General features: G+C 40.6%; 1 protein-coding gene and 1 pseudogene across 1 annotated transcript in view; both read right to left on the bottom strand.

Moving 5' to 3' along the window:
* The window catches only part of GTF3C3 (general transcription factor IIIC subunit 3), a 38,957-nt gene that overhangs the window by 2,238 nt on the left and 22,561 nt on the right, over positions 1 to 14,158 (bottom strand). The window contains exons 12-17 of the mRNA XM_063318045.1: positions 12,467 to 12,669; positions 8,938 to 9,039; positions 6,725 to 6,851; positions 6,275 to 6,512; positions 4,148 to 4,338; positions 2,948 to 3,072 (exon numbers count right to left, since the gene is read on the bottom strand). Coding sequence (XP_063174115.1) covers positions 2,948 to 3,072; positions 4,148 to 4,338; positions 6,275 to 6,512; positions 6,725 to 6,851; positions 8,938 to 9,039; positions 12,467 to 12,669 — 986 coding nt within the window. The remainder of the gene's footprint in view (positions 1 to 2,947; positions 3,073 to 4,147; positions 4,339 to 6,274; positions 6,513 to 6,724; positions 6,852 to 8,937; positions 9,040 to 12,466; positions 12,670 to 14,158) is intronic.
* On the bottom strand, positions 8,172 to 8,266 carry LOC134488671 (U6 spliceosomal RNA; annotated as a pseudogene).

The following is a 14,158-nucleotide window of genomic DNA, read 5'->3' as shown; positions in this document are numbered from 1 at the left end:
ATAGGTGGCACTGTTTAATTGAAGGAACCCAGAGCACACCAATCCCACCAGATTGGATCAACTGGGCAGATACTATGGGAGACAGGCAGTCCTTCAAGTAACTGGGCCCTATGCCTTGCAGAGCTTTTGAATTATTTTAACAAGGCAACAGTTCCTAATTCAATACAGTTTAGGGGCTGGAATGATGGATAACATTTCAAGTTGAGCCTTAAACAACAATGGGAAGGATTCCCAGTACCAGTTCCTTCCAGTGCAATCAAGTCACACAATTACCTAGCAGAGACCAGGCTGCAGAGGTAGAGTCCTCCCTATCTTAAAGTCAGGTTCTTGTCAACTATAAGCTCAAATAAGTGGAAATAATTAGGGAAAAATCAAGATCGTTAGAAAATATGTCTAAAGCTACCTACTAAAAGTAGAGTGTATTTCTGGTCATATTGTTTCCATATGATGTTATTTTTGAACATGGTATGAAAACAATTATTCAGAAACAATGACATAACTCTGATTTCAATCTATCTCCCTCTGGAAGCAAAAAGTACCTACTTTTTCTTCTAACATAAGAGAATCTATAGCACAAGGATCATTAAAAATGGTAAATCTATCTGGGTTGACATTTCCCCATTTCCCCTTTTCCCATATCATTTTCTCTATAATCTCTGAACATTTTTCTACAAAGGTGGCAAAAAGCATTTAACTATGTTGCTCCCATTATACTATGAACTGGATTAACTCAGCTATGAGAAATGAGAAGTACATCCACAGGGAAATTCACTGAGATTTCAGCAGAGTTCTTATATCCAGATGTAAAGATTAATCATAGGGTCAGTACTGGATCAAGCCAGTGTAATTATGAGAAAGAGAAAAGGGCCAAAATTATTATGCCAAGGTAAAAAGCAGCAGAACAGGCTTATAAAAGTATTTTTAGAAACTCAGCAAAATATGTTTCAATGGAAATTAAAAAAATTAAGACCTGGACAATTTTAGTTCAATATAGTATACAGCATTACATCATCTGGAGCAAACTAAAATTTCAAATAGTGTTTTCAGATCAAATTCAGTCTTGGAAAATTATTTAGTTTTTAGTCCCTTTGACTTGATTAGGAATGCAAAGTCTCATCTACTCAATATGAGTACTTTTCTGGACTTACATTACATTCTAATTGAAAAAATAATCTTCAGTGGGTTAACCATCTTAAATAATGGTAACCAATTCCACTGAGTTTCTGTTGCCATAAGCAAGGGATTCATATGAAACCTGAATGTGTTTACTCAGAAGTATGAATGAAAAAGAATTTTGTTTGGTATACATTCAAATGATATGTTTTGAATTATGTGCTCAAAAACAAAACAGGAAAGAATATACCACAAAAGGCATTTTTATAGGTGAAGGTAATCTATTAGGAAAAAATATAATAATAAACTAAGAAATAAGAGACAAAAATTGAATAAAACAATGCTTAATTTGAGGATGCTTTTCTTAGAAAAGTTTTATGATAGTTCCTTTCAAAGCTCTTTAGTGCTGTGTCAATTGTTTAGCCGATACTATTTCTCAGATATTTAAATGCTATTAATCCCTATAATAACAGCCTCGTGTGGCGCAGAGCGGTAGGCAGCAGTATTGCAACCGAAACTCTCCCCACGACCCGAGTTCGATCCCAGCAGAAACTGGATTCTCTCTCGGGTAGCCAGCTCAGGCCAACTCGGCCTTCCATCCTTCTGAGGTTGGTAAAATGAGCACCCAGCTTGCTGGGGAAGGTGACAGCTGGGGAAGGCAATGGCAAACCACCCTGCTATAGTCTGCCAAGAAAATGTCGCAAAAGCGGCATCCCCACAAAGGGTGAGACATGACTCGGTGCTTGCACAGGGGACCTTTCACCTTTCACGATCCCCACAATACTCTGATAGCTGAAAATGCAAAGGATCTGCAAGCTCTAGTAAGAAAAGTGAAGGAGCACACTGAAAAAAAGGGGCTAAAATTAAATATAAAGAAGACCAGGCTCATGACAACAACCACCAGCCTTAGAAATAACAATGAAGTGGTAGATATCTTCTACCTCTTTAGGATCAAGTATCAACAGCAAAAGAACAAGCAGCCAAGTACACTGCAGACTAGCACTTGATAGAGCAGCCATGAAGGCCTTGGAAAAAATATTCAGGTGCCATGAATATGCCTACAAAAATCAAGCAAGCCACGGTATTCCCTATGACACTCTATGGAAGCGAAAGTTGGACTTTGAAGAAGCAGGATAGGAAGAGAATTGATGCTTTTGAACTCTGGTGTTGGATAAGACTTCTGAGAATACCATGAAGGAAACAAATGGATTATCGAACAATCAACCCAGAATTCTCACTCAAGGCACAAATGACCAGGCTCAAATTATCCTACTTTGGACACATTATGTGAAGACCTAACTCTCTGGAAAAGGCTCTGGGAAAGGTGGAAGGAAAGAGAAGAAGAGGACAACCAGCAGCATGGAGAAAATCTAGCTATGTGGTCACTAAGAGTTGACACCAACTTGATGGTACATAATCAATGCCCACAATGATGTACACAAATATTCCACAACATTTTGCAATAGTAAATCTCCCACTAATAAGACTTTTAACCTGCACTAGTTTATAGGTCTTGGAAAATGTGGACAGTAAATCAATAATAGGATCAATTAACAAATATTGTTGAGTAATTATTCTAATTTCTTATGAAACACTGCACCAAAAGGAAAGACTAAATAGACATTCCCACTAAGATTGGTAATATCTATCAATCTTCTTCCAACCCAGCACCATATAAAAGATCATTTCATACAACATAATTTTTAGAGTATTTGGATTATTTTTTATCGTCAGTTCTTGAAGACTTGCCTAAGTTTAAAAGGAATTTTATGCCATGTGACATGAGGTAAGGGTGTGCATGAGCAAAGCTGTGAGAGAAAGAAATACAACTCACCTGTATTATGAGGGCATGCCTTTTTAACACATACTTCTGAGATGCCATGTGGATGAAAATCAAGCCTATGCAAAGACTATAAAGGGGTTCATCTGGGTTAGTACGGAAAGCTTGTACATATTGTCCTAAAAAGAAACAAGCAGTGAATGATTTTGGAATGGAATTTATTTCTGCATATATTTTACTGAAAAAACTTTCAAACAAATTTAAACCAGCAGTAATTGCTTACATCTATGGATCATTTTATTCTTTGAAGCTAAAAAGAACAGCCATTTTGGACCAGTGGGCATGTCTGAAATTTTGATAGAATGGCTGTTGTGGAGTTTGCCCATCTTTAATGAATGGGCAAACTCCACTACAGATGGGCAAGATGGGAATGACAAACCACAAAGCACCCATTTATCAGAAGGCACACTGATGAAGTTGCTGCCCATCACTTGTCCCCAAGGATGCCCTCTGCTGTTTCATCATATTGTGGCCTTCTCTCAGGTCAAATGGACTTGCTTCTATCCAAAGCACCGGTTGCAGCTATTCTCCATTTTCATTTTTGAAAAATAGTAAAGCTGTGAAGCCTAGAAAGATTGCTGGAAATTAAAAATGGGCTTTTGTAGTGTTGAGTTATGAAAAGGAAATAATTTCCAGAAGGTGGCTGTGTTAACAAAGTCTTCTTACACATTAAAGATTAACAAGCATACTGTTTGCTAATAGAATGCTCCCTTTCCCTTTTTATAATCAAAAATTGGTATGCAGTAGCTTCTTTGCTTTTTAATAACTATCTAGGTTCAACAGCTTAGGAACCTTGACTGAACAAATCAGGTAAGTATCGAGGAAGGAAACTGTACAATTATTCATATACACAAGTTTGATAAAAACATGGTTTTTATGAGCTGCTATTTATCTAAATCATAATGGCCAGCCACTAATAAGTTCCAGATAGAAAGCCATGCTGGGCTTTTAAATTGCCAAAAGATTCTTTTTTTTTTTTTGCAACAGGTTTATGACAGGATAAGATATAGGAGTTTAATATCCACTTTGCCAGATGTCTGCCCTTACCACATCTTAGTGAATATGTGACTTGCAAGTGAATCAGCAACCCCCAGCTTCTTGTATCCTATTTTCCTATCATTACCTATCTACAAATCCACAAGACATAAAATTAGAGCAATTCTAGTTTTTAGTTAATAAGAGTAAATGTCATACCAAGAGCATGCTTGAAACAACCAGACACAAAAGCATTGTGGCCATTTAAAACCCATAACGCATGATTGTCTGGGTTCTTCAGCAGTAATCGCAGGCAGAAGCGATGGTGCCGGACATCTTGGGAATGCATGGTGATTTGGTTAAAGATATTCCAAAGCTGAGGCTTATTGACATGTTCCATGACCATTGTCCTACAGAAGAAACCGAACCTTTTCAGACTGCTTGCAAATGACAGAAAAGATCAATCCACATTCATGGAGGACAATGGTGTGATCTAATCACAAGATGTCCTCTCCCTCATCCCTTGTGTATGTAAACCATCTCCTGTGATGGGCAGGTTCCACATGGAGGCTCAGTTCACAGAATTACAGTCAAAATAAGGCAGCCAAAACCCACCCACCACTATATTACTTGGCCCAGAAGAACTAGCCTCTTTCAACAGACAACATGCTCACTAGGCCCTTCAACTAAAATTACCATTTGGCCAAACACTAAATCTACCTATCTCTAAGTTCTATATCATGTCTTTCCACCAAGACCTCAAGATAACTGATGATACCCAGTTATATACCTCCGCCCCTGGTGAAGTAAGCGATGCTGCCAATGTCCTGTCCTGATGTCTCAAGGCTGTAGGGGTTTGGATGGGGAAATTTGGCTCAACCCTGGCAAGACTGAGTGGCTTTGGGTTTGGGGGCCACCTGGATCTAGGAATTTACCATCTTTGGTTCTGGATGGGGTTAGGGTTAGGGCACTTCCTCAGACAGGTCTGGTGTGCAATCTGGAGTCCTTCTGGACTCACGATTCCTGCTCGAAGGGCAAGTGGCAGTCATGGCTAGGAGGGACTTTGCACAGCTTCGAGTTGTGTGCCCATTGTGCCCATTCCCAGATCAGGAGGCTCTGCGCTCAGTCACTCATGCTCTGGTCACTTCTCATATGGATTACTGTAATGTGCTCTACATGGGGCTGCCCTTGAAGAGTATTTGGAAGCTTCAGTTGGTGTAAAATGCAGCAGTGTGAGCAGTTATGTACACATCTAGATCTGCGCACATTACATCTCTGCTCCATGAGCTGCATTGGTTATTAATTTGCTTTCAGGTCCAATTCAAGGTGCTGGTGATAACCTATAAGCCCCTGCATAGCATGGGGCCAGGGTACTTGAGGGACCTTCTCTACCCAGTGACATCTACCCATCCCATCAGGTCCAACAGAAGAGGCTTGTTGTGAGTTCTGTCCACTAGAGAATGTCATCTGGTGGGACCCAGGAGGAGGGCCTTTTCTGCTGCTGCACCTGCCCTATGGAACATCATTCCCCTACTGATGTCAGGCTGGCCTCAACCTTGATGGCCTTCCATAAGGACCTGAAGGCCTGGCTTCGCCATCTGGCCTGGGAATCAGAGCGTAATGTGGAGCCCATAAAATGGCTGTACTGTTCTTGAATGTCTGCTCTCCCAGGGATTGTACTGTATGTCTTTAATTGTTTAATTGTATTTAATGTTTGTATTGTTTGCTTGGCCGTTTTATTCTTTTTATTTTTATTTTGGTACTGTTTATGTTTTCATTGTAAGCTGCCCAGAGTCATGAATGTGAGATGGGCAGTTATATAAATTGAAATAAACAAACAAACAAACAAATAAATCTTACGTGGAAATTTCCCTTCATTTGATTCCTATACTAACCACTCTGGGTGGTAGGCTGGGCTGAGAGAGAGTGACAGGCCCAAAGTCACCTGACGAGCTTCCACAACTGAGGGCACACATAGGTCTGCACATCACTGTCTCAGTCTAATTCCAGTGGGGGAACAGAGTCTTACACAACATTGCTACATCCATGAACATACTGCCACATCAGTGGCCACAAGGAATGCCTAAATCACTGTTGTCAGATCTGGATAGAGTGGGAAATTGTGGCTTAACCAATCAGTACGGAAGTGTGTCCAGGGAAGGAGGAAGAGGTGAAGATATGGCATGCGGGGAGAAGGCTTGCTTGAGGCCTAAGGACGAGTTCTCAGTAGAAACAAAAGATGATCCAAATCGTCTACCAAAAGACTCTAACAGCAACAAGGTTTTAATCTAAAGGGGTTTTGAAATGAATTTCCTTTAACCCAATGCAACTGTTGGGAAGACCCACCTGATGTAATTATAAGCTTTTCTAAAATTCTTGTCTAAAACTGCAGCAGATAAACCAAAGTATTCCAGTTCTTTGCGTTTCTGCCTATCGTCGTAGAATGAGTAATATTCCAGCGAGGAGTCCACCAGCAGCTCTGCCTCCTTGTATCGCGAAAGGTCACACAACGCATAGATCGCCTTCAGCAGAAGGCTCCACCAATCCTCTCTTGTCAGAACGCTGGTAAGCACCACAAATATTGCTAGAACACAACCATAAACCGCTGTTGATTTTCACGTAGACCAGACCATAAAACTAAAACATAATTAAAACACTAATAAAAGTCTGAAGCAGAGATTAACTGGCGGGGGTGCGACAAAACCAAAGGCGTACCAAAAAGCCTACTGTTAGTTAAAAATGTGCTGCGATAGACAATTGTTTCCATAAGCTGAGCTCAATTTAAAGTCGTCTTACCTTTCTTTGTTGTTTCTTGGTCGTCGTTATCAGAGATTTTATCTCTTGAAACTTTCATAAGATAGAGATGTCTTTCTCCAGATTTTGAGCTAGATATTAAACATACCTGAGCTCTGTTCATGGCTACCTGCAAGTGGAACATTTAAAACAAAGCTGAAAAAAGAAATACCCTCCAACAGTCCATTCTGTGCTTCCAAATAGGTTATTGATTTGTCAGTTTGCAACAGCGCCCCAGACGTAACAAGGTGGGCAGCAAAGATAAGAAGTGCCAATTGTTATCTGACATACAGCTGGCTTGATCCAATTATATAGCAGATTAAAGTTGGCTAGAAACCATAGACTTTCACTGTCTGAAGCCTCCCATAGACCAAACTGTCACAGCTCAATATAGAAAAAGACTCAGATCTATAAGAAAATTGCACACACTGCTTTTTAAATGTATATTACTTTTTCCCTTATCATTCTGCCAGTATGCATTAAATACCACAATATATTTTATATTAAATACCACAATACATTCAATATATATTTCTATGCTGTTTCCTGTACAATCCCATGTTGAGGTGGGTTACATAAAAGCTATTAAAAATAATTACAAAACAATTAAGTAAAACGGTATTAAAAGCATTTGCATTACAACAAGTGGAGCGGAAAAAAAGGAACAGTCATCCAAAATTCATAGGCAAAGAGGTTGGCTTCATCAGACAGCTAAAAATATGACAATGGAGACCTCATACACCTCAGACAGGGTACCTGTTGGCACCCTCACAGAGGAGGTCCTTTCACCAAGTCTATAGCAATGAAAGAATTCTTGGCCTCAAGTTGTTTGCAACCTTGTATTCCAAACCAGAAACTTAAACCTGAATCAATAGCTACAGCCACATCAGCAGCGACATCATATGGTTGTCCCAATCAGCAGTCTGACTGCTGCACTCTGCCCCAGCAATAAGTCCTGGACCAAGTACAATGGTAGTTCACATAAAATATATTACAATAACCTAAAGCCTGTGATGACCAGAGTATGAACTATAATTAGACTTTTGCTTCCAGAAAAGGGCATAGTTGGTATACACAACCAAAACTATCCCCAGGGATTACCTGGGATCACTTGGGCATGGAATGACAGTAACGTCCTTTCTGAAAGAACACAATCCCACCTAAAATAAGAAATTGCCCTGATTTCATACTCAGAAACCACCCACCCATAAAGTCTTCATCTTGTCAGGATTCAATTTATTCTCATCTATCCTATCACTGCATCCAGTTCATAATATATACAGCTGCTCTTGATATACTGTAGATATGAAGACGCAGGAGTCAATATTGTCAGCATATTGATGGCCGCCAGTCACAAAACATCTGTGATTGTCCCAGCAACTTCATATAGATGTCAACTAGCATGGGGGTCGGGGAGAAAATAGTTCTCTTTGGCATCCTCTAGTGGTGCAAAGGATAGGCATCTTACTATACTGCGCAGGGGCCATGCTAATCTTCTCTGTATTGTTCCAGTTTTAGTATATGTACTGCCCCAATCCAGAATACTAGTCAGTGGGATCAAGAGATGCTGAGAGATCAACAAAGGTACATTCCTTTACAGTAAAAGATCAAAACAGTCATAACTGATTCTGTCTCGAAACCAGACTAAAACAGACTGAAAAGGAACAAAATAATAGGTACCTCTAAGAAATCTGCAGCTGTTTAGACAGACCTTTGCCTAAAAAACAGGGTATTTGTAGCTGGCCATTCATTTGCATAATCTTCTAGATCTACAAAGGGCTTCTTCAGAAGAAAGCAGATCACTGCCTTCTCTATAGCAGGTGGCATTACTCCATCTCCCAAGCAATCAAACTCTTTTGGCTAGCTCAAATAAACGAAGCAAGGTACCTAACTCCCACTAATGTTATGTCACTCCCTCCATATCCTAAAGCAAAAACTAGATTGAGGGTATGTCCTGCCTTATTTATTAGTTTGATGACAGTCTGAAACAGATCTGTGGCTATCATAGATGACATGAAATCAAACCTTCTAGGATAGCCTCAGTGTGAATACTGAAATCCTCTATAGCCACCCAAGAGGGGTTCTGCAACACCACACTGGAGACCACCTTAGTCAGCTTAATCTACTGAGCTGCTGAGCAGTAGAATGGGCAATCCTAGTCTTTCGCATTAAACGACATGTACAACGTGACACAGGAAGTATAAGAATTAGCTTACCTTTAAGAGCATGGCTAGCATGGTGAGCAAAGAATCTACATAACCATACATGTTGCCCTGAGAGTATAGCAGTGTTGATCGATGAAGCAGCAATTTTAATTCCTAAATACAGAAAATGGGGTTACAAAGTTATTTCTTATAGTTAGTGGTAAGCAGACTAGCACAAAAATGGGCAAAATGGGTAAAAAATAATCCAGTGACCTAAAAACTAATGAAACTAGATTGCATTTAACCATTGGAGATGCATTCAAACATCTGGAGACACTGTTTGTTTCCAGCCTGCTTTGTTTTGTTTTTGCTTGTTTTACTGAACAACCAATATTAGGTTAACTATACTAACCTAAAGCCAAGTGCATATAGAGAAACACACACACACACACATGTATATATAAATAAAAATACAAAAAAGATCTACTACAATGTAAATAAAGAGACAGGTACTATATATGTAAAAATTTACTATACAGTATATGCAAAGTATACCATATTATAATTTATTGCTATTGAGATAAGCCATAAAATCCATCCAAATTTGATAAAATTTTGGTTCCTGCTTCTGACGTCTCATTATTTTAACTTTGTGATTTTTTTTTCCTAATATGGCAATTGAAGAGGCCTTGTTAATCCACATCTCAATTGTTATGTTATCTAGAATTTTCCAATGCTATGCAATTATTATTTTGGCTGCTAAAATTAAATAGATAATCAGTTCTTTATTTTTAAGCTTACAGTTTGGTCCTGTAAATAAATGCAGTCAGCCTAACTCTGGGGAGCATTCAGCTCTTTGTTCAGTACTTATCTCCCCAAAAATTTTATGGTATAGCTTTATCGCATGACCATCACAGATGAAACAACGACCCCCTTTTTTGACAATCTCTCCAGCATTTGGAAGAATAATTTTCCCCCTTCCCCTCCTTTGCGGGGGAGATGGGTGATGATAAAAATTTGATAGATGGAGAGATAAATAACTAAATATTTCCCAATCTAATGGGACTTGAGTGCCAACAATGTATAATCTTCCATTGCTTCTTGCTTTGAAGCTGAGGTGAATCCACCTGTTTTCCATAATTTCTGCCAATTTGTCTCCTGTATGGGATTATCAAGATCAGTATCCCAAGCTTCCTTTAAACCGTATGGTGGATCTCCTGTTTCTAATTGAAGTAATAGCCTATAAATTTCTGAGATGGTTCCTTTTGGTTGTTCTAAATAGTGAAGTATTAAATTCTCACAACTGGTATAAGGCCATGTTGCTGAAGCTCTAATATTTCTATTGCCCAAAAGAGATTTTAGTTGATATCAAAAGAGCCATGGTAACTTATCATATGTTTATTGCTCTATCTCATCTTTATTGAGAGGTTCCCTATTACTATAAAAATCTTTTAGTCCATAAAGATTGTATCCTCTCAATAATTTCATTTTAACCAAACCATGAATATCCTACCTATATATGCTATTAAAGGAGTTAAGGGAGAAGTATCCTTCACCAAAGGACAAATGCATACACACACAGGTAACTTATACAATAAAGCACTACTAGCCAGAATTATTAGCACTATAATATGATGAAAGTCCCAGTGTAGGAAGTAGGAATTAGGAGAGCGTAAAGAAAGGGTGTCTACCCCTGCGCTCATTTTTATAGGTGTCGCAGCCTGTGCTACTTGCCAATGTGAAAATAGTGAAGCATTGGGGGACGTCCACTGTGCAGATGATGCTAATTCAGTCAAAGCAAGAACTACGCTAGCCCCTCTAGCCATCATTTCCCGTGTATTCACATGCATGCACTGCAATCCAATTTTCTTGCATCTACTGGAAACTTCCCCAAAGTAACTTTGTTAAAATGAAGATGGTACTAAAGTAGAAAAATTACCCATTTGCCTAACCCAGACAGTGTTTCAAGACATAAAGCAGCTTCCCTATGGAAGTCATATTACGTGGATTGGCTTTAAAGAGGCAAATTAAATGTAGATTCCAGGTATAAAGCAAATGCAACACCACAAACTGCCAATAACTGAAATTCTCTTCAAAGTATCTTAAAGAGAGGGAGAGGGAGAGAATTTATTTTATTTATATTTCAAGATTCTAGGCCAACCAACTCTATCAGCTTTGGGGGGCTTAACATAAAGACAGTAAAAATCGAAATAAAACCCAAAAGACAGCATCATCTGGAGGGAGCAAGAGCCACCCTCTCTTCTACCCATGGAGAGAAAAACAGACAAAAAACTCCTAGATCACCCTAACCCAAGGCCTGGGGAAACAGCCATGTTTTGATCTGGCAGAGTTGGCTTCGTCTGTCTGGTCAAGTGAGCAGGGTAATCTAGCAAGAGCCAGGAAGTTGTCTTTTAAAGGCTGTGAGGGCCATACAGATCTCCAGAGGATGCTGTTCCAGAGTGCAAGAGAAGGACAACTTCCTGGCTGTTGCTAGATTACTGCTCACTTGACCAGATGGGGGAAGCCAACTCTGCCAGAACTTACAGGGTGGGCAGAAAAAATGGGGAACAGGTAGTCCCTCAAATTACTAGACCCTATGACACGACAGGCTTTAAAGCTGAGAACCAGTATCTTGAATTGCACCTGGGAGCCAACTGGTAACCACTGAACCCCAGGGAGCACTGCTTGTGCCATTGCATCCTGTAGCAGCTGAAGTTTTCAAGGGCAGCCCCATGTAGAGCACATTGCCACAGTCCATCTGAGAAGTGACCAAGGGCATGAGTGATCATAAGAAGGGCCTACTGGTCCAGGAAAGGGTGCAACTGGAGCACAAGGTAAACCTGTGTGAAGGCCCCTCTGGCCATAGCTGCCACCTGCTCTTCAAGAAGGAATTGAAGAACCCTGGATTGCACACCAGACCTGAATGGGTAGTGCGACCCCCTTCAGAACCAGAGATGGAAGATTCCCCCGTACAGGAGGCTCAAACACTCACACCACTCTGTCTTGCTAGGGTTGACTCTGAGCTTGTCCTTCCCATCCAAACCCTCACAGCCTCCAGAACAGGGAATGACTTCAATAGCATTACTTGGCTGGCCCCAGGTTCACATCCTTAAATATAAATTCCAAAGGTATCAGACCAGACTTAACAACTAACATATTTCTTCATTTTCAATTTGCCACTGAATAAAATATAAAGCTAAATTTGCTGGAGAAGGCAACAGGAATATGTTCAGAATTTCTCTAGCAGCCCAGTATGGAGGACAGGGAGGAGAGAAGACTTCATCATAGACAGAGAAGGGGCGAATGAACTCACTGTTGGCAGCCCCAGTGAATCACTTCCAAAGAAGGTGGCCAGTGACGAAAAGAGATGGAGCAGGAGAAGTAATAACAGTTCCCTGTGCCTGCCCTAAACCTGCTCCTAAGGCAAGAACTTTAGCTGCTTTCTACCTGGATCTCAGATCTCAGACAAGGGCAAGGGTTCCCTCCCTAACATTTTGTTCTCCAGCATCTTCTCTTATCTCAATTTCACTCTCTGATCAATTCAGCCCTCCCATCCACTCAGACTTCAGAATAGAGTTCACACTGTAAGAAAAAGGCTTACTTGTTGAGCAGCATTAGCATCCTGTGCCAGGGTATCTGGATCATACATGGGCTCAAGTGCTTCTAGAGCTTTCTCAGGCCGGCCCAATTGCTGTTGAAGGGTAGAGAGAGAGATCCTCGCATCCAGATGCAAAGGGGTGAGGTCAACCACCTTGGCATAGCTCTCTGCAGCACGTTCTATATAGCCCAATGCTTTTAAGCATTCTAGAAAGGAAAGGACATTTTTTTCCGACTTATTTTTAAATTTAATCTATACTTTACAACAAATGAAATTTGTTATGCCCCTCTGCACTCAGACAGGAGGTAATGTCACCTTCTCTGTAGTGTGGGCACCCAAATCTCAGTTCCTTGGAAGTTAAGAAATACATACATACGTATATTTGGCAAATTTCTACCTACTAAGATCTGTTCCTTAGCAATGTCTAAATCAGGGTTTCTCAACCAGGGTTTTGTGGAACGCTAGGTTTCCTTCAGTAAAGGATCGTTACCTTGTTGTGGTGCTGGGGCTTGAGCACCTCAATGATGCCATGAGCTAAACCGTGATGGGCCACCCAAGACGGGAAGGTCATGACAGAGAGGTCAGACTAAATGCGATCCCTGAGGAAGGTAATGGCAACCCGCCCCAGTATTCTTGCTATGAAAACTAAATGGATCAGTACAACCAGAGATATGTCGGTATACCAACAGAAGATGAGACTCCCAGATCGGAAGATGGTCAAAATGCTACTGGGGAGGAACAGAGGATGAGTTCAACTAGCCCCAGACGTGATGACGCAGCTAGCTCAAAGCCAAAAGGATGGCTAGCGGCCGACGGTGCTGGTGGTGAATGGCAAATCCGATGTTCTAAGGATCAACACACCATTGGAACCTGGAATGTAAGATCTATGAGCCAGGGCAAATTGGATGTGGTTACTGGTGAGATGTCAAGATTAAAGATAGACAGTTTGGGCGTCAGTGAACTGAAATGTACTGGAATGGGCCACTTCACATCAGATGGCCACCAGATCTACTACTGTGGACAAGAGGACCACAGAAGAAATGGAGTAGCCTTCATAATTAATAGAAAAGTGGCTAAAGCAGTGCTTGGATACAATCCAAAAAACGACAGAATGATCTCAATTCGAATTCAGGGCAAGCCATCTAACATCACAGTGATCCAAATATACGCCCCAACCACAGATGCTGAAGAAGCTGAAGTAGAGCAGTTCTATGAGGATCTGCAGCACCTACTGGACAATACGCCTAAAAGAGACACTGTTTTCATCACAGGAGACTGGAATGCTAAGGTGGGCAGTCAAATGACACCTGGAATTACAAGTAAGCATGGCCTGGGAGAACAAAACGAAGCAGGACATAGGCTGATAGAATTTTGCCAAGACAACTCACTCTGCATAACAAACACTCTCTTCCAACAACCTAAGAGACGGCTTTATACATGGACTCCCCAGATGGACAGCACCGAAATCAGATTGACTACATCCTTTGCAGCCAAAGGTGGCGGACATCTGTACAGTCGGTAAAAACAAGACTGGAGCTGACTGTAGTTCAGATCACAAACTTCTTCTTGCACAATTTAGGATCAGACTAAAGAGATTAGGGAAGACCCACAGATCAGCTAGATATGAGCTCACTAATGTTCCTAAGGAATATGAAGTGGAGGTGAAGAATCGATTTAAGGGACTGGACTTAGTAG

Source organism: Candoia aspera, chromosome 1, assembly GCF_035149785.1.
Source record: "Candoia aspera isolate rCanAsp1 chromosome 1, rCanAsp1.hap2, whole genome shotgun sequence".
NCBI classification, from domain to species: domain Eukaryota; kingdom Metazoa; phylum Chordata; class Lepidosauria; order Squamata; family Boidae; genus Candoia; species Candoia aspera.
The sequence above is the reverse complement of the archived record's forward strand: the minus strand, read 5'-3'. Positions and strand labels throughout refer to the sequence as shown.